The 20,813-nt window shown below is 44.4% G+C and overlaps 1 protein-coding gene and 1 long non-coding RNA gene across 4 annotated transcripts in view; one reads left to right on the forward strand and one right to left on the reverse strand.

Moving 5' to 3' along the window:
* GALM (galactose mutarotase) overlaps positions 1-20,813 on the forward strand; it is a 104,427-nt gene that overhangs the window by 35,248 nt on the left and 48,366 nt on the right. The window contains exon 1 of one of the 3 annotated variants that reach the window (XM_045884446.2): positions 16,604-16,933. The exons of 1 other annotated variant lie outside the window; for it this stretch is intronic. In XM_045884446.2, coding sequence (XP_045740402.1) covers positions 16,744-16,933 — 190 coding nt within the window. In that variant the 5' untranslated portion in view covers positions 16,604-16,743. Of the gene's footprint in view, positions 1-16,603; positions 16,934-18,725; positions 18,844-20,813 lie in introns of those variants that run through there. One more of the 3 variants, XM_045884448.3, reaches the window with a different exon arrangement.
* On the reverse strand, positions 2,507-18,839 carry LOC135361732 (uncharacterized). Its single transcript, XR_010405532.1, has 3 exons — positions 18,706-18,839; positions 11,050-11,195; positions 2,507-2,665 (listed from the first exon to the last, which is right to left on the reverse strand). It is a non-coding gene; the product is annotated as an uncharacterized LOC135361732 (long non-coding RNA).

Genomic DNA, 20,813 nt, shown 5'->3' on the forward strand with positions numbered 1-20,813 from the left:
AAATCACCCAAGAAGTAAATGGTGCATAACTAATTATATAAATAATTAAGGACGCTGGGCCAGTTTTTGCCACATTTAGGGTGGAATAGTTGTGAAGAAATATCTGACTTTAAAATATAGGCTACGTGGTTTACAAAAAAAATCAGAGGACTAGAGAGTAGTTACTGGCCAAAGCATCTGATACTGAAGTACAACCCAAGACCACTGGGGGTGCTCACTGGGAGAGACACATGATATTAACAAAGATATCAGAGGCAGAGAAAACATGGAATGATTTCAGATACCATACCCAAATCATAAATCACAGGGTCAGGTGCAGCAAATTGCCCCATTACTGTGCAGAACCCCAATCTAGCTGCTTCTCAGATGCGCAGCTCGGCACAGGATGGTCCAGGAAGCCAATAATCATTTATTATGTGACAACCATTGACTTTCTAGAAGAGGGTCAGCAAACTGTGACTCACGGGCCAAATCTGGCCCACTGCCTATTTTTGCAAGTAAAGTTTTATCGGAACACAGCCACACCTATGTGTTCATCCATTCTCTGTGGCTGTTTTCAGACTACAATGGCATGATCCTGGGGTCCTGGGATCAAGCCCTGAATCTTCTACATACTACATACTACATACTACATACTTCTACTTCAACAACTGGTAGAATTTCAACATACAAAAATATACAGAGATTTTTCACTCCAAGTTATATCTAAGTGTTAAGCTATATTTGAAATGAATTTTTAGATATTAACAATAAATCCAAGTAACATCTTGTTTGAGTAACTTACAGGACAGCACCGATCAGCTCTAACGTTGCCTATGAGATCTCATGACCCGTGATCACGCCTTGAGCCCTGAACTGAGTGCCGAAAATGATCCTTCAGCAGGTATTCGGCTATTTGGCCTTCCCAAAGCCAAAACTGACGCTGGAATTGTAGTGCCTACTTCCTCCTGCAAAGCTGAAAATATGCGGGGATGCCTGGGCGGCTCAGTCTGCCTTTGTCTCAGGTCCTGATCCCAGAGTCCCAGGATTGAGCCCCACGTTGGGGCTCCCTGCCTAGCGGGGAGTCTGCTTCTCCCGCTCCCTTTGCCCCTCCCCCTGCTCCTTCTCTCGCGCTCAGATAAATAAATAAAATCTTTTAAAAAATAATATATGCAGGGCGCCTGGGTGGCTCAGTTGGTTAAGCGACTGCCTTCGGCTCAGGTCATGATCCTGGAGTCCCGGGATCGAGTCCCACATCGGGCTCCCTGCTCGGCGGGGAGTCTGCTTCTCCCTCTGACCCTCCCCCCCTCATGTACTCGCTCTCTCTCATTCTCTCTCTCAAATAAATAAATAATCTTTAAAAAAAATAAAAATAAAAATAAAATATGCAGACAAACCTGATTTTGTTTAGGGTATTAAGAAATAAAATCCAACTGAGTAGACTTTAAAGATCTTATTGACTTATTTAATGATTCATGAATTGGGCAGCATCCAATTTTAGCAGATAGAGGGTAACTCTGAGGAGCTGTACAGAATAAAGGAGTTTATAGGCAGAAGGGAGCTGGGACAAGGAGGTTGTACTACGCAAATAGGCGGACTGGTTATTGCAAGGTTACTTTTCTTTAGGGGATGGTAGGGATCTATCGGGCAGATTACCTAATAGTGCTGATCAGGTGGTGGGTTTAAGATTCCGTTCCTGGGAGAGCCAAAACTGTCATGGTCTCATTTTGGTAACGTGGAGCTTAGCATTAGCAGCTCTATTTGGGTCCTTTTGTCTTGTTTTAAACAAATATTACATGGATATGTGTCACAATGACAAAGGCATATCCGAGAGTGAAAACCCAAGTCAGGCACAAATTCGGCTTTTCTGTGGGGGAAGATGGGGAAATGCGCTTGGGAAAAGATACACAGAAGGGCCAATTTTATTTGTAACATTTTATTTCTTAAGCAAAGATTTGAAACTTCAGTATTTATTATATTACTCTACCTCTTCTCACATGCCTCAAAAATTTAATGACAAAAGAATAAGAAAAAATAGCAGCAAATAAAAAACTGTGCTTATTAAGAATGCCCATGCAGTTCCAGAAACCGGAAATATTTTTCATTTACAAACTTTTTAAATTGGAAAAAAAATTCTAAAATAGGGATTTATCTTTTCTTCAGGGGTAATATTATTGGTTTTTAAAGCACCCACTCAGCAGTTGATGCATTTAAATCTCAGAAAACAAGATAAAAATGAGCATAAAGTTAAGGTAGCCCTATACCATTTTTAATGGACATCTTTCTGCCATAGTGATAGTAATTAAAGGAAAAAGAAAAAAATAGCTCAGAGGAAAATAAGCTCGGTAGTTTGATTGGGTTTGAAACCAACTGAACAACATTCAAATCTGCGGTCTTCAAGGGTAAGAGCTCTATTTTAAGTGGTATGTAACCCCATCTCAAAAGCTGGTTCATGGAAACGTTCCCCCCAACTTGTTTGGGCACAGTTTTTCTATTTTCAGTATTACCTGGCACAAATGTTCTGGTTTTCTTCACTGATCCCCAAACCTCTGATCAGAAAGCCGTGGCCCTGGATCCTCCTTGGTGATGGTAGTTTGCCCGCGCTAATTACCTGCTTCATTTCCTGTTTTCTCTCTCATCTAGATACAACAGATACCCGGCAGAGCAGGATATGACAGAGGGAATGCTGCAAACACGAATGAAAGCAATTACTCTGAGTCTTCGGTGCATTTGCTCGTTTTCATTTCGGTAGATAAGTGATAGTATCTCTTGCATGTAAAGTGGGACAGGCTACACCCGTTCAAGGAGAGAAGAAAAGGCACCTGCCTCCAGTTATCACTACCAATTAGCAGCTTGTTTGGCTTACTCAGGCCTTGGGGAGTGGGAGGGGGGTTGGTGTTTTGTTTTGTTTTGTTTTGTTTTAATGAAAGCCTTCCCTCTAGGGAGTTTTTGAATTCAAATTCTGACTTTGTAACTTTATATCTACTTTATGTCTTTCTAAGTCTCACTTGCTTTAAGAAAGGTTGGAATAGAAAATAGACAAGATTTAGCAAACAGCATGATTCTTTTGGACCAAATGAGGAAAGGGATGAGGGGCTTAGGAATTCTTTCACTGAGTGAGATAATGAATCATTTCCTTCACAAAAAAAACTCTACCACAGCAGATGAATTGCCTTTCGTGATATATTTAAATCTAAGTCCCTGCCCTGAAACTCATTTTTATTAATGCTTTCTACTGACTTTCTAGCAGAAAAATCACCCTTTTAAACATTTGTTCTCAGAGAGTAAAATAATGGTTGCCTGGTTCTGGGGGGCTGGGGGTAAGGATGAGAGTGACTTGCTATGGGGCAGGGGGTTACTTAGTGGGATAATGAAAATGTTCCACAGTTAGATTTGGGTGGTGGCTGCACAAGTGTGGATAGACACTATACAGACCTGGGATTTTTCCACCATGCTCTCTCGCCTCTTCCCAGCAGGGTCCTTCTTTGTAATTGATCTCATGAATAATCTAACCCAATAGAGCCCCGTGAGAGACACTGGGGATTAGCAACCCCAAAGCCATTCACAGGGTCCTCTTCTGCCTTTTTCTACTATAGAGGCTGGAAAGCAAATACCTGATTTTCCATAATTGCTCTGAGGAGCGGCCAAAGGGATAGATACAACTGGCAGTGCTTTGGTCCCTGTTGCCTTCCCCCTTCTTCCTGCCTAGAAAGCAAACATGAGGTGCCAACAGCCTGTTGGGGACATGAAGTGACAAGCATGAGGATAAAAGCCCATCAGCTAAGAAAGGCGGAGTAGAAAAATTTGAAAGAGCCTTGGTTCTCATCAGCATTTCTTAGCAGCTGTACCCGCGCTGGATTGCTCAGTTCTGGACTTCTCGTCTTGTAAGAAAAAGAAAACTCTTTTGTGTTAACCTACTGCTGCTTGCTATTGCAAACAGATATCCTGTTATTTGCAACCAAAAGCACTCCTAACCAGCCAGTTATGAGACTTGCCTATTTATTCATTCATTCATTCACTTATTTTTAAAGATTTTATTTATTTTAGAGAGAGAGAATGAGTGAGCGCAAGCATGAGCAAGGGGAGGGGCAGAGGGACAAGCAGGCTCCCCGCTGAGCAGGGAGCCGGACATGGGGCTGGATCCCAGGACCTCAGGATCATGACCTGGGCCGAAGGCAGTCGCTTAACCAACTGAGCCACCCAAGTGCCCCAGAGACTTGCTTATTTAAAAATTACTTAAATATGTTTCAAAGTGGTTCTATTTTAATGGCCAGGGCCTGCTGCTTGCGCACAGAAGAGACCATTCATAGTTGGGATGCGAGTTATTTTATAATTTAGTGAAGAATCATATTTTGCTTAAACCTTAAAGTTTAATTTAAAATATTTTATCTTTCTTTGGTATATATGTGCAATGGAATATTATGCAGCCATCAAAAAATTGAAATCTTGCCATTTGCAATGATATGGATGGAACTAGAGGGTATTATGCTAAGCGAAATACGTCAATCAGAGAAAGACAGTTATCATATGATGTCACTAATATGTGGAATTTGAGAAACAAGGCAGAGGATCATAGGGGAAGGGAGGGAAAAATGAAACAAGATGAAACCAGAAGGGGAGACAAACCATAAGAGACTCTTAATCTCAGGAAACAAACTGAGGGTTGCCGGAGGGGAGGACGGTGAGGGGTATAGGGTTGCTGGGTGATAGACATTGGGGAGGGTATGAGCTATGGTGAGAGCTGTGAATTGTGTAAGACTGATGAATCACAGACCTGTACCCCTGAAACAAATAATACATTATATGTTAATAAAATATTTTATCTTCCTTATAGACCTAATAAGGTAAGTGCCACACTAGAGATCTGGGCACAGATGAAGAAAAAGAATGTTTCACAGAGAAGCATTTGAGCTAGGCCCTAAAGAATGGAGAAAAAAGGGGCACCTGGGTGGCTCAGTCGTTAAGTGTCTGCCTTCAGCTCAGGTCATGATCCCGGGGTCCCGGGATCGAGCCCCGCATTGGGCTCCCTGCTCCGCGGGAGGCCTGCTTCTCCCTCTCCCACTCCCCCTGCTTGTGTTCCCTCTCTCACTGTCTCTCTCTCTGTCAAATAAATAAATAAAATCTTTTTAAAAAGAATGGAGAAAAAAGAGAGTTCCAGACTGAAAGAATGTATAAGCTCAGAGGCACGAAAGAGCATGATATGCTAGATGGGTATGTGAAGCTGGAGAAGGAGAGATGATGTTAGAAAGCAAATTGAGGCCAAATCCTTTCAAGTCTTGTATACCAGACTAAATTGCTTAAACTTTCTTTTTTTTAAACAAGAGTGAAGCACTTTTTTTTTTAAAGATTATTTATTTATTTATTTGACAGAGAGAGACACAGCGAGAGAGGGAACACAAGCAGGGGGAGTGGGAGAAGGAGAAGCAGGCTTCCCACGGAGCAGGGAGCCCGATGCGGGGCTCGATCCCAGAACCCTGGGATCATGACCTGAGCCGAAGGCAGACGCTTAAATACTGAGCCACCCAGGCACCCCTAAGTTGCTTAAACTTTATCCTACAGGAAATAGAAGCTCTTAAGAGGTTTTGAAGGAAAGGAGTGACATGATCATATGGATGTTTTAGAAAGTGGGGCACCTGGGTGGCTCAGTCAGTTGAGCATCTGCCTCTTGATTTCAGCTCCGGTCATGACCTCAGGGTCCTGGGATTGAGCCCCATGTTGGGCTTAGTTTAGGATTCTCTCTCTCCCTCTGCCCCTCTTTCCTCTCCCCCTCCCCCAAGCTCATGCTCTCTTTCTCTCTCTCTAAAATAAATTGATAAAATCTTTTAAAAAGAAATTTTTAAAAAGAAAGCAAGAAAAAGAGATTGGGGCCAGAGGTAGGGAGGCTATTTGGAGAATACTACAGAGAGGATTACCAAAGAGAAGACACCACTGCAGAGGCTGCAGTGGACCCCCTGGGCAGGGGTCCAATGGAGGACAAAGCAGGCTCAGGGTCCACAGTCAGAAGGAGCTGCGGTGAGGCGAAGTCTGCAAGGGAGAGGGGGGGGGTCAGTGTTCCCAGGAGGCATTGCTAAGGCTGTTAAGGGTCACCTGGTAACTGCTGGAGGATGCAGCTTAGGAAACAGCACAGCACAGAGCAAACAGGTGGACAAGGCAGCCATGGAGGCAGAGGACCCCCAGCCTGAGGACCCCAGCCTTCCTGCTGTGGTAGGCTCCTAAGCTACACCCCTGACTCTTCTCCATACACCTGCTCACCATATTAGGAAAAGAAGCAGGCAAAGGGGGAGGTTATCTGAGAGTTACAGTATTTTTATCCAAGAGAAACTGAACATACCTATTAAATTAATTAAATAAGGAGGCCATTAGACCAAGGTGGCCCTAATGCCATGGCAGCCTATGTAAGCAAACCAAAATCTAAGCCTGTAAATGCCTCAAGGTTATGAAACTGAAACCTAAAAACAACCAATCACAAACAACAAACTAGACTAAACTATAACCAATCAGTAATCTCCTTATGTCCACCTTTTCTCTAGAAAGTTCTTACTCCTAACCACTTCCAGTTTGGTCCTGCCCATTTGAGTGGAGTTTCACTCAAATAAGCTCTTTAAATTTTTAATCTGCCTCAGTTTATCTTTTAACATGCTCAGAGAGATCATTTCAATTATCAGCATCACCATGCTTTAAACCAAATCCAACATCCAGCTAATCACCACCACCACCACTAACAGCAACTAACAATGCAGGTGGGAGCTCTAGAGAAGCCCAGATCAATTATGGACAAAACAATAGGAAAAGCCATCTTCTCTGCAAAACAGCTGTAGGGCACAAGTTAGATTATGCACCCCTGATACGGAAGCACCAAGAAAGCAGAGTCAAACATACAAACATCAGCTGATTCTATCCTGCACTGCCCACGCATGGCCCTGAATCTAGGGGACATCAGCAATCTGGTCACCAGAGATAACTCTCACTTAGGGATCAGGTATGTTCTGGGGGACCCGGCCCTGACCCAAGACTCTCTAGCTCTTTGCCCCAATCTATGCTCATCAAATGGCCCATGATTATTACTTCATTGTCACCAGTTCTTAAATTCTAGAGCCTGGTACTGGAAAAGGATACCCCTCCCCCCTTAAAAAGAAACAGAATGGGCTTTTATTTTATACAGACAGGACCTAGACCCTCCGTCCAGGGCACACGCATCATGTCAGAAGAGGCACAAGTTGGGATCAACTGTGTTATAATCAGCATGAGATACGTAGATCCCAGCAATTTCTAGAACCATTGGCTGGGTTCTCCCTTAGGGATTTGAGTTCAACAAAAAGACAGGAAACATTCAGCAGGATGGGTGATTTCCCAGGAAGTCTCTGACACCGCCGAGCCTCCTCGGCCACAGTCTTCCCTGAGTCTCAGTTTTCTCAGCCATGAGAATAACAATGGTTATTACCTCCCAGGCAGAGACACTACATAAAACACCTAGCGTGCACATCACCTGACACACAACAGACACTGACCAGTGTTAATTCTGATTCCTTTTTCTGAGTTTCTGATTCTAACCTGAGGCAGAATCTCCAGGATCTTAAAGATTGGCCTCACCTAGGGGTCCTCTGTTCTCAGTTGTAATTCTTCCTTGTCCTTAGTCAGGGGAAGATTGTAACCTGTAGGCAGACTTGGGGCTCTTCTTTCATGGCATGATAGGACATGCTTCTGGAAGGAATGGTGTTGGGGGAGTGGGAGAACAACTCAAGGAAATGCTTGCTCCATGATTCTCAAACTTCAGTGAGCATGGGAATCACTTAGGGAGTTTATTAAAAATACAGATTCCCAGGTCCCTCCCTCAGTGACTGAGAGTCACTGAGCTACTGAGGGTCAGACCCAAAAATCTATATTTTTAATAGGGCCCCCAAAATATTCTAAGGTGCACCAAAGTTTCCTCCTCCTTGACCTGGTTACTCCCTGAAGACAGAGTACATGGTAGGGCCCAGTTGGGGGCTGTAGGATAATAAAAAATATTTGGTCTTTGTCTCTGCTTCCTGGCACAGAGCTCTCTTGAGTGATAAGAGTGTCTTAAGTGATGATTGTTTTATGCTAATGAGACAACCATTGGAGTGTGGTAGGGGGCTAGATAGCTTCAAGTTGAGAACTGGTCACAAGAAAAACCAACCTACTAGAAGTTAGAATTCTCAGCCTCACCGCTTGACCTCCGAGGAGGGGAGAATGGTGGAAATTGAGTTCAATCATCAATGGCCAGAGATTTAATCAACCATGCCAACCATTGGATTTAACCAACCATTTAGATTAATCGACCTAACGAAACCTTGATAAAAATCCTAAAGGACAGGTTGGTGAACACATTCATGCAGAACATGGAAGCTCCACACCAATCCCCAGTCCCCACCCCAATCCCCCATAATTGGTCCTATGTATCTTTTCCACTTGGCTGTTCCTGAAGTACAACCTTTAGAATGAATTGGTCAACCTAAATGAAGTGTTTTCCTGAGTTCTGTGAGTCATTCTAGCAAATTATCAAATCTGAAGGGAGATCATGGGAACTTCCAAATTTGTAGTCAGGCTGGAAGAAGTCTGGGTAGCCTGAGTACCCCATTTGCAACTGATGTGTGATGTGGAGCCAGTCCTCTGGGACTGAGCCCTTAAACTCATGAGATCTGACCCAAACTCTAGGTGAATAGTGTCAGAATTGAATTGAATTGTTGGGCACCCAATTAGTGTCATAGAATTGGTTGGTATCTGTAAAAACATGACACATTTGGTATCAGAAAAAAACCACACAGGGGCCCTGTCATATTTCATCTCCTTTTGACTTCACCTGGGCCCTTGTACAACTGCACTTCTTTATAGAATGTGATTAAGCCCAGAAGAAATGGCCAATTCTGTTGCAATTCTTTGACCTAAATTCAGTGTTAGCCTTTTGAAGAGGAGCAGAAGTGGGGCTTAAATTTTCCCTGTTCAAACCTACCCAAAGGAGGGCAGAATTTGCCTATGCACCTCTGACCTGCTGATTGTAATCCACACCATAGCCAGTGGACAATCTCCAACAGACCAGGGAGGCAAGGGCCCACTCTAGAATAGGGCACAAGTCCATTTTCTGGAATCTAGGTTCACTGACCGCCTTGAATCTGGCTGGATACCACTTGACCTGCCTCTTGACCTTTTGACCTGCCAGACCCCTTCCATCTAGCTAGATTCTTTGCCCTAGCTCCTCTTGGCTAATTATCAGTAGTCAAGCCTTCCTTCATGCCCCAAAATTGCTACAATAAACTCACTCAGTCATTTCCACCAGAATGTGCCCCAAGAGTCCAGGTGAAGGCTTTGCTGATAAGCTTTCCTATCCTGGACTCATTCCTGAGGTCTCAGCTGCACTGCTGTCCCAGCGTTTATTAGGATGCTATACCTTCCCTTCCTTGCCTTCTCCTCTCTTTCCTCCTGGAGAAGCCACACTGTTTTATTAGTCAATGTCACCCATCTTAGCATACCACATGAAACCATGCAAAGGGCCCTCATTCTTCATCTTTTTAAAAATATGTGGTGATTTTTGACAGAGACTTCTTCTCCTAAGACCCTTTTAGGACAAAGTAACCTGGTCAATGATTGTCTTGCCCACCTGCAAGGAGGGAGACACGGTCAGTTTGGTAAAAGGTGGCACAAAATCAAGGGACATGACAGAGGCCCTATGTGCTGAAGTCCAGGTGGAATGAACAAGCTAAGTGCTTCTACTTCGAGTAGAGGCTCAAGTCTCCCATGAAAGAGAAGCTCCCCAGGAACTAGAGGGCCATACCTCAGAGCCACCATTAATGAGGGGAAAGTACCTGCCAGCTTCAAGGTCATCCCCAAGGATCTCAGCTGGGCCCTCCTTAGGATAGTGCCCCAGGCAGCTCCCAGTCACTTGGCACCAGGACATTCTTCCTGTGACTACACTGGGCCAACACTGACTCCTTAAAACCCTCCCTCCGACTCTGGCTCGGTGTCCTCTTCCAAGATACAAACAGCACATGCACTGTGGGTGATTGACTGGGGTTCTAGATATCCTTCAGGGAAGCCATTTCTGGGAGGGCTGGGGGGAAATCCTGTGTGGCTTGAGCTCTTCCTCCATTTAAAAACACATCACTATCAAACTGGATCACACCCTGTACCACCCACCCCCTGGACATTATGAACCTCTCCAACTAGAGCTGTTGCAGACCTTGTCACTTTGATCCTTGCAACTTCTAGCTCCACACTCACAAAGCCACCATCTTCTGGACTAAAATCTCTGTCTCCTTCTAGATCCCCGGAAATGCTCTGACTCCTTTGTGTTCTCACCTTGGGCAGTGCCCGAAGTGTACCTGATACCCGTAGTACCATCCCCAATGTGTGCTCATAGCTGTCTGGCTAGTGTACACCCAAACCAGGCTCAAATTTTCATTATGTGCAAAGAATGGGAGGGACGAGGTGGGTGTTAGCAACCCTCCAAGGTCCCTGGAAAGTATTTATTGAAATACTATAAACTTTTAGTAAAGAGTGTGGCGGACTGCTCCAATATCATCTTCTTTACACTACATGAACAGAACCCAGAGAAAACAAGATTTCCCAACCTACCCTGAAGTTTGATATGATTATGTGAATAAGTTGCAGAACTTTCAGGATGTATCCTCAAAGGGAGGGGGCCTGCCCATTCTCCAACATCCCCCCTCCACACCTCCTCCCCTCCATCTGCTGCTCTAAATGTGGACACAGTGGCGTACATCCTTGGCTAAGTGGACTTCAGGTCACACTCTTCAGATAGTGAAGCAACAAGTTAGAGGGAACTTATGTACCAGATGACCCACATGGAGCAGAACTGCCATACTCACCTGGACCACTGGCTGAGAGAACCAATCCACCAAGGCCCTGAGCATCCCTGAACATCCTTTTTGGTTATGCTAAGAATGCAAAGCCCTGACTACTCTTTAGGCAACCATTTCTCGGGGTTGAGTTTACAGTGAGTAGATTCAGCTTCTCCCAGACAAAGAGTAGGCTTGCTTACCACTCACTATAAAAGTGGTAATTCCAGGTGTAATGCAAACCCACTATACATACCGTGTCTACCTTGGTTCTTCCGTGTTGCCTCCATGGGTCGTGGGGGGCATAGAGAACCAGCACCAGCAGGCTTCGTGTGCTTCTTGCTATGCAGTGAGTAATGAAATCCTTTGTCTTGGACCCAGAAATCTGTCTTCAGTCAGCATCTATGAAACAGTAATTTATTAACTTGCAAATAGGGTAAAATCTCAGATCCTGACATACCTACCTCTAGACTGTTTTTAGGGAAAAAGAGAACAACTTGTATCTCTCTTGAGCCACTGTTATTTTAGATCTCTGTAATAGGCAGCCAAATCTAATTCTTTCTAATCAAAGAGTAACTTTTCAAAGCTCTAATTTGGCAAAAAAGAAAAAAGAAAAAAAAAACATGCTTGTTACATCTTGTTAGAAATTTATCTTTCAAGCTGAGCCAAATGTGATCCATTCAAAAGCAAGAAATTATAAAAGTAAGAAGTGTGTGCCTCTCGGGACCTCTTGAACAAGTGTCCTAGAGAAATTAAGATCATACCATGACTGGTGAGCGGCTATTGCAGGCACTGAATCGAAGGTTTACCTAATCAGGCTGGCAAAATCACAAGAGCAAATTCCCCCCATTGATGTGAGTCAGATAAGCTTTAAATGTTTTAAATGCTTGAGTGTTACTTTCTGCCAAGACTTAGTATTCAGCCACGCTTTTTGATATAGGATTCCATATTATGAGGAAGGGAATCCAGATGAACCCGGATCTGCCTTGATCTCAGACAAGGCGGGGGTGAACGTGCTTCAGGCGAGGCTGAATCCGAGCTAACATTCTTTCTAGAACGTTGGCAGCTCTTGTCCTTTGAAAAACAGCAGGGTAATTGAAGATGTTGAGAAAGGTTCAAGCAAGTTTGCATCACTACCACATTAGTCAGGAGACCGGAGCCGACAAAGATAAAAGAAGAATAGGGTTGAGGATGTGGCAGCCCCAGCTACACAGCCACCGACAGAATGTTGACAGCTCTTTGTGAGGCACAGGTATTTTGATGTGTCAAATATTCTAAGTGCGTGAATTCTCTCTGCCAGAATTCCCTGTGCACCCGTTGAACAATTCTCTAACGAAATTACCCCATGACTCTTTTTGGTGGGCGAATGTTGTTTTCGCCTGTTCAGCATCCATTCTCACTTTGGGACTAGCATCTAGATTTTCCCTTGGAGAATCACCCCTTCCCGCTCCCCAGTCCACATTGCTGGCTGAGGCTGACCCAACCCTACCAAGCGCCAGGCAATTGGTGCAGAAGGGCACAAGACCTGGTGAGATTCAACACTGGGACTTTTGTTGATACTATTTGGGAATGTGAGGCTTGCTGTGTCCTGAGATTGCTACTGTAGGGATAATATAAGCCTGGAGATGCTAGGAATCATAGGTAGAAAAAAACAGCCTGAAAATAGGGCCAACACAGTGGAGAACAGAACAAGAGGAGAGAGGAACCGAGTTCTATTGACATAGTTTTAGCCTAGATCCAGCCACGCCTGAAGGGAGATTCACCCACAGACTTTTCACTATGTTATCTAATAATTTCCCTTTTTTGCCTAAGCCAAGTTTGAGTTGGTTTATGACTTGTGGAATTAAAAGAGTTCTGACTCTTGAAACTATTGCTGTCACAAAGGACAACCAGAAGAGTTTACCCAGTCTATATAAAACCAAAGAATGTGCTCAGGCCCTGTTGTGGCTTTAGAATTTCTATAAGTAGGTGCCACAATCAAGTAAAAGGAAATAGATGAGGGCGCCTGGGTGGCTCAGTCGTTAAGCGTCTGCCTTCAGCTCAGGTCACAGTCCCAGGGTCCTGGGATCGAGCCCTGCATCGGTCTTCCTGTTCAGCGGGAAGCCTGCCTCTCCCTCTTACCCCTCCCCCTGCTTATGTTCCCTCTCTCTCTGTGTCTCTGTCAAATAAATAAAATCTTAAAAATGATTTTTAAGGGATGAGGGACTTGTTTTGAAGCAGCTTTACATGAAATTGATTAACCATCTATTATTCATATCAAAAAATGAGGGGGAAGAAAAGACATCCCCCCAAACCACTCCCTTAGCAACACCATTCACTCAGACTAAGGAAAGATCAATCAATGGGGTTTCCAGAGCACTATGAGGGTCTAATATATATCTGACTATCATTGCTTACCTGAGGCTGAAGGATGTAGTGGAAAGTACCCTGGATTAAAATCCTAGCACTACAAAGCCCCCGAGCTAAATGAGCCTGGACTAATGGCTTAAATTCAGAGAGATCTAGCTTCTTTTGCAGAGATAGGAGCATGTAACCACTTCCTTATATGCTGCCTGGTATTGTGGTCAACTGAGGACCTGGATGCCAAAGCACTCTACAAATTCTAATACATTACACCAATGTAAAATGTTCATCTCCTAATTTTTATGGCAATTACAAGTTTAAAAAATTAGTTTCTGGGATTAGGTTACATTGGGCTCAAGAGGGCATTGCATTCACTTACTGTAGGTAAAGAAGGGCCCAAGGAGAAGAGCTAGTCCTTGGCATGTGCACACTCTGGAAATGAGGCCCTCATCACCTCCAGACCTACTATACTGTCATTTGTTTGTTTATTTATTATTATGTCTTCTGCCAAGAAAATGGAAGCTCCACAAGAGTGAGAACTTTCACTGCTGTATCCCAGTAACTAGAACAGATTAGTAGATTGCTAAAAAATATTTGTTGAATGAATGTTTCAATGCTGGAAAGGATGTGAAGCATCTCTCATACACAGCTGGTAGAACTTGCAATTGATAAAACCACTTTGGAGGACAACTTGTCAATATCTAATAAAGTCAAATTGCACATGTCATGGGCTATTGCTGGGTATATCACATGTCTTGGAATATACCCTAGATGATCTTTTGCATACGGGCATAAGAATATTTATAGCAGTATTATGTGTAAGAATAAAAATTGTTGGAATCAACCTAAAGTCTTTCAATTTAAAAATAGATAAAATAATTTTGGTATATATCCATGTAATGCAATATGACATAACAGGAAAATAAATGCATGAGGGACTCCACAGGTGCTCAGGCATAAATTTCATAATTATAATGTTAAGGAAGAAAATAAAAGATATTTCTGCAGAAGGATGCAGAAATATCATTTATATCAAATACTTAACCTTGCAAAATAAGCTAGATCTCCCTGAATATATGTATTTTTTTTTTTTTAAAGTAGGCTCCACACCCAACGTAGGGCTTGAACTCATGACCCTAAGATCAAGAGCCACATGCTCTACCGACTGAGCTGGCCAGGTGCTCCAAATGCACAAATATTCCTTTAAACTATCACTGTGGAACTAGGAAAATAGGATATGTTGGTAAGAAAAGTCAAGATTCGTGCCTGAAAGCTGACCTAACACAAGGTAGTCCTATTTAGGACACCATGTTCAGCCCTTAAAAGTGAAAGGAAAATGAGCTGAAGACATGTAGTCCTTACATCTTAGAGAGACATCACAGTATGTTTCATTTTCTACCAAGCCTAGCTACAGTACTTCTCCTAGTGACACTTGGCTCTGGCCATTCAGATGCATTTCTCTCTTTCTGTGACAACAACGTGAGCTTGGCAGAACACTGAGAACCGTAGGCTGAGAAAAGAAAATGCAGTCTTCCTGCCCACAGAAGAGATTCTGAGACATCCGCACTAACACAGCATTGCCGAAAGGGCTTGTACATGAATCAGCCACAAATGGTAAGTGGGCTGATGAGGATTGCCGAGTTCATGAGAATTTCTGGTGAAGCAGCACGCAAGAGTGCTATCCGTTACTGTGTGTGCATGCTGCAATCTGTAACTTCACTTGTTTGGGTCTTTTTGTTATTATGTGTTACGCTTCACTAAGGCCTGTTGCAAGTTCTCTTTTTCCTTTGCTCTCACAGTCCCAATGCTTCATGAATGAGAATTGAGGCTTGTGGCAAGAATGTTAAATATTCCTTCAAACTACAGACAGGAAGGGCTGAGCGACAGTTCTGTTGTATTAGCGTCTGATTCCAGGAACACGTTTCCAATTCTCCTCATTGCCCGACCATAGATGCGTTTTGGCGCTTACCACAGTCTAGTTGAATCCCCTCCGTGGTACCTAGGAACCAAACCAAAAGCAGTGTCAACCAAAGAGGAGTATGAAGGCAGTCAAATAAAACATGTCCTCCGGCTTCCAGCATCCTCCCCCTTCCTAGGACCAGTACTGCCTAGAGTTGACACATTTAGCACAGAAATACACAGGCTCCTATATTTTATTTGACAATCCTGTTAAGGCCTTTAGGAGCTCTATCTTAGTCTTATGGCATCACAGCCTATTTTGGGGGGAAAAAAAAATCTGAGATTAGTCATCAGACTATTGAGCAGCCTTTCTCAAAGTCTGGTCCCAGGTAATATGCATTAGAATAACCTAGGACACCTGTGAAAGGAACAGATTCCTGAGTCTTGCCCTTGACTCCCAGAATCAGAAATTCCGGGGATGAGCCTGGAAATACACATTCTTGTGTCTCAGATAACTCAGAGGTACTCTAAAGCATGACGGTTATTTAATGATCTGCTTGTCTTTTCCTCTCCCGTCAGTACATACTTAAAGCCTTTTTCTGCTTGTGGAAAAGAGATAATAAAAGTACAGTATGTGACATTTAAGGGGACCTTAATAAATATTCCCTTAATTGCCCCTTTTTTTAAAAAAAATTACTTGTTTGAGAGAGAGAGAGAGCAAGCAAATGAGCACATGAATAGGAGGAGGGGCAAAGGGCTCTTTGCTCTTCAAGCAAGCCACCTCCCCTGTTGAGTGGGGAGCCTGGAGCTTGATCCCTCTACCTGAATCATGACCATAACCCACTGGGCCACCCAGGCACCGCTCCCTTAATCCCTTCTTAAAGGAATTTTGGACTTCAGGAACAAGACAGGGTAGATCCTCAAGGCCAGTTCCCAGACCCCTGAAGAAAAGAAAGTCAGAAGCAGTCTCTGACCACCTCCAGGTAACTAAGCCCTAGTTCATCTACACTTGACTCTGTCCAGGCTGCTACTCCAGACCCACCGCCAAGAAAGCCCATGGGCAGAGCTTCCAGCACAAACTCCTCCAGAGCTTCACCGTGTGGGACAAACAGAAGGAATCTTCAGTCAGTGTTCAGAGTCGCCTGCACTTATCTGCGCCTTCTCTAAATTACCTCTGCACTTCTTTCTCCTCTGGATCAAAGAGTTAATTTAAAACCAGAATTCCGCCCCCACCCTCAACCCCAACATTCGTCTATCTCTAATTCTGCTCTCTGCATTTTCCAGAATTTCATCTGAAAGTCTGTCACCAACATTAATGAACCGCTAGCTCACTGCCTGTTTGAGAACCGCATGCGGGAGAAGGGGGTAGAATCCTGCAGATTCAGGACTTGGGTTTAGAAAGACTACAGGCCCCAAAATGCAATTTCACCTTCCAAAGACTACCACTCCCAACATGCAATGCAGCCAGAGTTAGCAAAGGAAAAGCCTGTCTGGAAGTTTTGCCTTCCTGTCACCCTCAGGCAAAGGAAAGATTTAGGAAGTCGCCAGAGGATATTTTTTTGCAGGAGCGGTCACTCTCTAAATCCAGGCAAGGAAGGGGAGGAGTCTGAGCCGGGTCCCGCCTCTTCTCCAGTAAACTCCTCCCGCTCCAGCTTTGGAGGCTGGAGTTCCCAGGGCTGGGAGCAGTTGCACGCCCCCGGCTTTCCCCATGGCTTCGGTGACCAGAGCCGTGTTTGGAGACCTGCCCTCGGGGGCAGGGACAGTGGAGAAGTTCCAGCTGCAGTCAGACCTGCTGAAAGTGGACATCATCTCCTGGGGCTGCACCATTACGGCCCTGGAGGTCAAAGACAGGCAGGGCAAGGCGTCAGATGTGGTGCTCGGCTTTGCAGAGTTGGAAGGTGGGTTGAACTCTGCCCCGGGCTGCCGGGCCGGCCCCAGGCCCCCGGCCCCCCCAGACACGCGCCCCGATCGATCGGGCTGCTGGCGGCGGGCAGCCAGAGCAAGTCCCCGAGCTTGGCGCCGTCAGGAGTGCTAGCAGTCGGCCAACTCTGTGTTTCCATCCAGTGTCCGGAAAAAAGACAAATGAATGCGAACCTTGGCCTCTGGTTATCCAGTTAGGCTTTGCTCTAATTAATTTAGAGTAGTTGAGGGTAAGATGAAATCCCAGCAACCCAGGAGCCATCTTTGAACTGCCAGGTCTGTGAGGGCAGGAGAGGGAAAAGCTGGCTGGAGGGGGTGTGGCTCCGCGTTCTTCCCCTGTGTTCTGAAGTAAGACAGTCCAAGACCTGCCTTTTCTACTTGTTTTCTCCCTCATCAGATCCTCTTGGAGGACTGATCGTCTCAGAAATGCTCCAACATGGGGACGCCTGGGTGGCTCAATCGTTAAGCGTCTTTCTTCAGCTCAGGTCATGATCCCAGAGTCCTGGGATCGAGTCCTGCATCGGGCCCATCGGGCCCGCTGCTCGTTGGGGAGTCTGCTTCTCCCTCTGCCTGCCGTGCTCTCTCTCTTTCTCTGACAAATAAATAAAATCTAAAGAAAGAAGGAAGGAAAGAAAGAAAAGAAAGAAAGAAATGCTCCAACATGGCTCAGTGGGTGCAGAAGTGGAAGACCAACTCCTTGTCTAGCAATGTCTCCCAACTAGGATGAACTTCTAGTGGAATCCGTGAGCAATTAGGATCATGTATGAATCCATGCATTCAAAAACGGTTCATTCAGTTCTCATTCAGTGAGACAGACATGGTCCTCACCCTCATAGAGCTTGCCCTTTAGCTGGGGAGATAGACATTAGGCAAATAATCGGATTCATGAATAATTACACTTGCAGTTTGATCTCAGCAAAGGAAAATGGACGCAGAGCTATCTCTTGTCCCTGCTGTGTAGCTAGACATTGGAGATAAGGTCTGAAATAAAGTTGGCAAAGGGAAACTGCTTGAAGATAAATACCATTTGCTCAGGGGAAGGGGCGTGCACAAAAACTGCTAGAGAGGAGGTTTGAGGTTTTCCTTTAGGTGCGTCTTTCTATCTGCTTGGTTCTTTAGCTAATGTAACATGGCTCATGGTTAGAAGTCAGCAGAAAACTCTGGGTCTTGGTTTTTCTCTGATGGGGGTTCAGATCTTCTGCCTTCAGAGTCAGAAGGCAAGAGGGTTGACAAGTGACAAAAGAGGATTCTTGAGAGTCATTTTGCTGAGTCACTGCTCTCTCTGTTAGTAGCATAGCTATTTTCTAGGCTGGCGCAGAATCACAAAGAGATTACTTGGCTGGTGCAGAATTGCCCAGTGGAGTTGAAGAATTCGATGAGGGGCCTAGAATTCCAGAGCCAACAAAGCATTGGAGATGCTAAGCTGTCAGCATCTACTTTTACCACCTCCTCCATCTCTGCTTTATCACCGTTCAAGAGATAGTGGCCCTCCCTCTGCACCTCTACACACACACATTCACCTACCCTCCCTCCTTACCTGTTTTTTTTTTTTTTTTAAAGATTTTATTTATTTATTTGAGAGAGAGAGAATGAGAGAGAGCACATGAGATGGGGTAGGGTCAGAGGGAGAAGCAGGCTCCCTGCCAAGCAGGGAGCCCGATGTGGGACTCCATCCAGGGACTCCAGGATCATGACCTGAGCCGAAGGCAGTCGCTTAACCAACTGAGCCACCCAGGCGCCCCCTCCTTACCTGTTTTAGTTCTGCTGCAAGAGTCACGTGGATCTTCAAAGACAGAGCGTCTGTGGAACTCTTAGGAACCGTGTGCGGGGACATGCCGCCTGGGAAGTAGCAGTGTCTTCATGGGCGTCAAGTGCCGATTTTGTGAAGGTATCCATATAGTGGAGTCGTCTCTGAGTCTAGGACTGCTGTGGGAATCTGGGTGAAGAAAGTATTATCCCCACATGTTCTTAAAAGGGAGAAAAAAAACAGATGCCCTCGGATTATAGGGATCTAGCTTGTGCTGTATTGCCCTCCACGTTAGTAACCTGTCTTGAGAACATTAAATAGCATTTTCTTATTAGGATACATCACAGGCTTCCCAAAAAGGTTGAATCAAAGCCTCTAAAATATTCTGGGTGCTGGGTCGAGACAGACATCCTCATTCCTATGCTGTAATTTAGATAATTGAATTATTGATTTTAAAAGGAAAGCACACTATTTTCAGAAGAGGGGAAGTTGGAAGAAAGCCCTCAGAATATCAATTAGTGCTTTCTAATATGTGCAGCCATCCTCGTAGTTATTGCAAGTGGCCCTTTGTTCCCTTTTTACAGCCCTGTCTTTCAGTTTTTTTGTAGATTCTTTCAGTATTGCTAAAGATAAAAGAAGACTTCATTTATGTCATAACAGGAAGCATACTTGTCTTGGTTAGAGTAGTGTGAAATGGTGCTCTACTACTATTTTGATTAATTCTTGTGTATTAAAACCCCTGGTAAGAAACTGGCAAAAATGGGCACCTGGCTAGCTCAGTTGGTGGAGAGTATGGCTCTTGATCTCGGGGTTGCAAGTTTGAGCCCCCCGTTGGGTGTAGAAACTACTTTTAAAAAAAAAATCTTAAAAAAGAAAAAAATTGCTAACAGTGATTGTCTTTAAGAAAAGACACTATGTAGCTGGGGTGGAGGGTTAAGAAGGAGACTTTATTTTCACTGCATATTCTTTTGGAGTATCTGAATATGTAAGTATTATATAAACAAAACGGAGGTAAATCATTTAACGCTACAAGACATGACAGAATATGACAGAGTAGGGGGTTATCTTGACATTACTATGTCCCCAAAACGTTTTGAGCCACAGGGCGTAGCTAAGCATGGATAATTCCATGAGACATGGTCCTTTCCTAACTGCCAGGTTAGATGTGAACGCTCTCCAGTTTCCCAGATAGCTTATATAATCTGCTTGGATCATGGCCATGACCGGAGGTCAGAATGGTTCAGTTTCTCCCTGGGAAAATTAGATCTTTCTTCTGCAGAATTCTAAAGAGGTAAATCGTAGGATCTTTTAGTTACAGCCTGGAAAAATCAGTAATGCCTCCTATGAATTTTTCTGCCACTTTTTGTACGTAAAATACTTAAAAGTGCTTTTCGTCTTCCTGTCCCACCTACAGTCATTATGACTTCTTTCAAAACCTGTGATGAGACTATTTGCCTATAAGCCACGGGTATAAACAACCTACCCACACAATCACCACCTGCCTGCCCCTTTATCTTCCCCCCCAGTCACCACCAAATACCCAGCTATTACTGCCATGAGAGCCATTATGGAAAGAAATAGAAAAAACAGACTCTGTGTTTTTCGAAAACCGCAGTTCATAGGGGGGTGGAGGAAAAGGGAGGGGCTCGGTATTGCAGATGCCCAGTGCCCTTAGAGGAAACATTGAGGATTCCTGGTTTAGATCTCTGCTTTGTCCCCTAAGCAAGTTATTGAACCTCCCCAGACTTATTTCCTCACCTAAATTAATGGATAATGATGATTAAATGTGCAACCAGCTGTGATAGTGTCTGTAGTGAACAATCAATAGCTTTTATCTCTTTTCCTTCCCTTGCCTCCAAATACCTTCCCTCACACTCCTGGAACCTTTTTTTTTTTTTTTTTAATTTATTTATTCATGAGAGTCAGAGAGAGAGATAGAGAGAGGCAGCGGCAGAGGGAGAAGCAGGTTCCCCGCCTAGCAGGGAGCCCGATGCGGGACTCAATCCCAGGACTCTGGGATCGTGACCTGAGCCGAAGGCAGACGCTCAACCATCCGAGCCACCCAGGCGCCCCCCTGGAACCTTTTACTTCACTTAGTTAATACTGAGAAA

Source organism: Mirounga angustirostris, unplaced genomic scaffold, assembly GCF_029215605.1.
Source record: "Mirounga angustirostris isolate CCGP_5_RB_7025 unplaced genomic scaffold, mMirAng1.0.hap1 SCAF_10, whole genome shotgun sequence".
Classification (NCBI taxonomy): Eukaryota; Metazoa; Chordata; class Mammalia; order Carnivora; family Phocidae; genus Mirounga; species Mirounga angustirostris.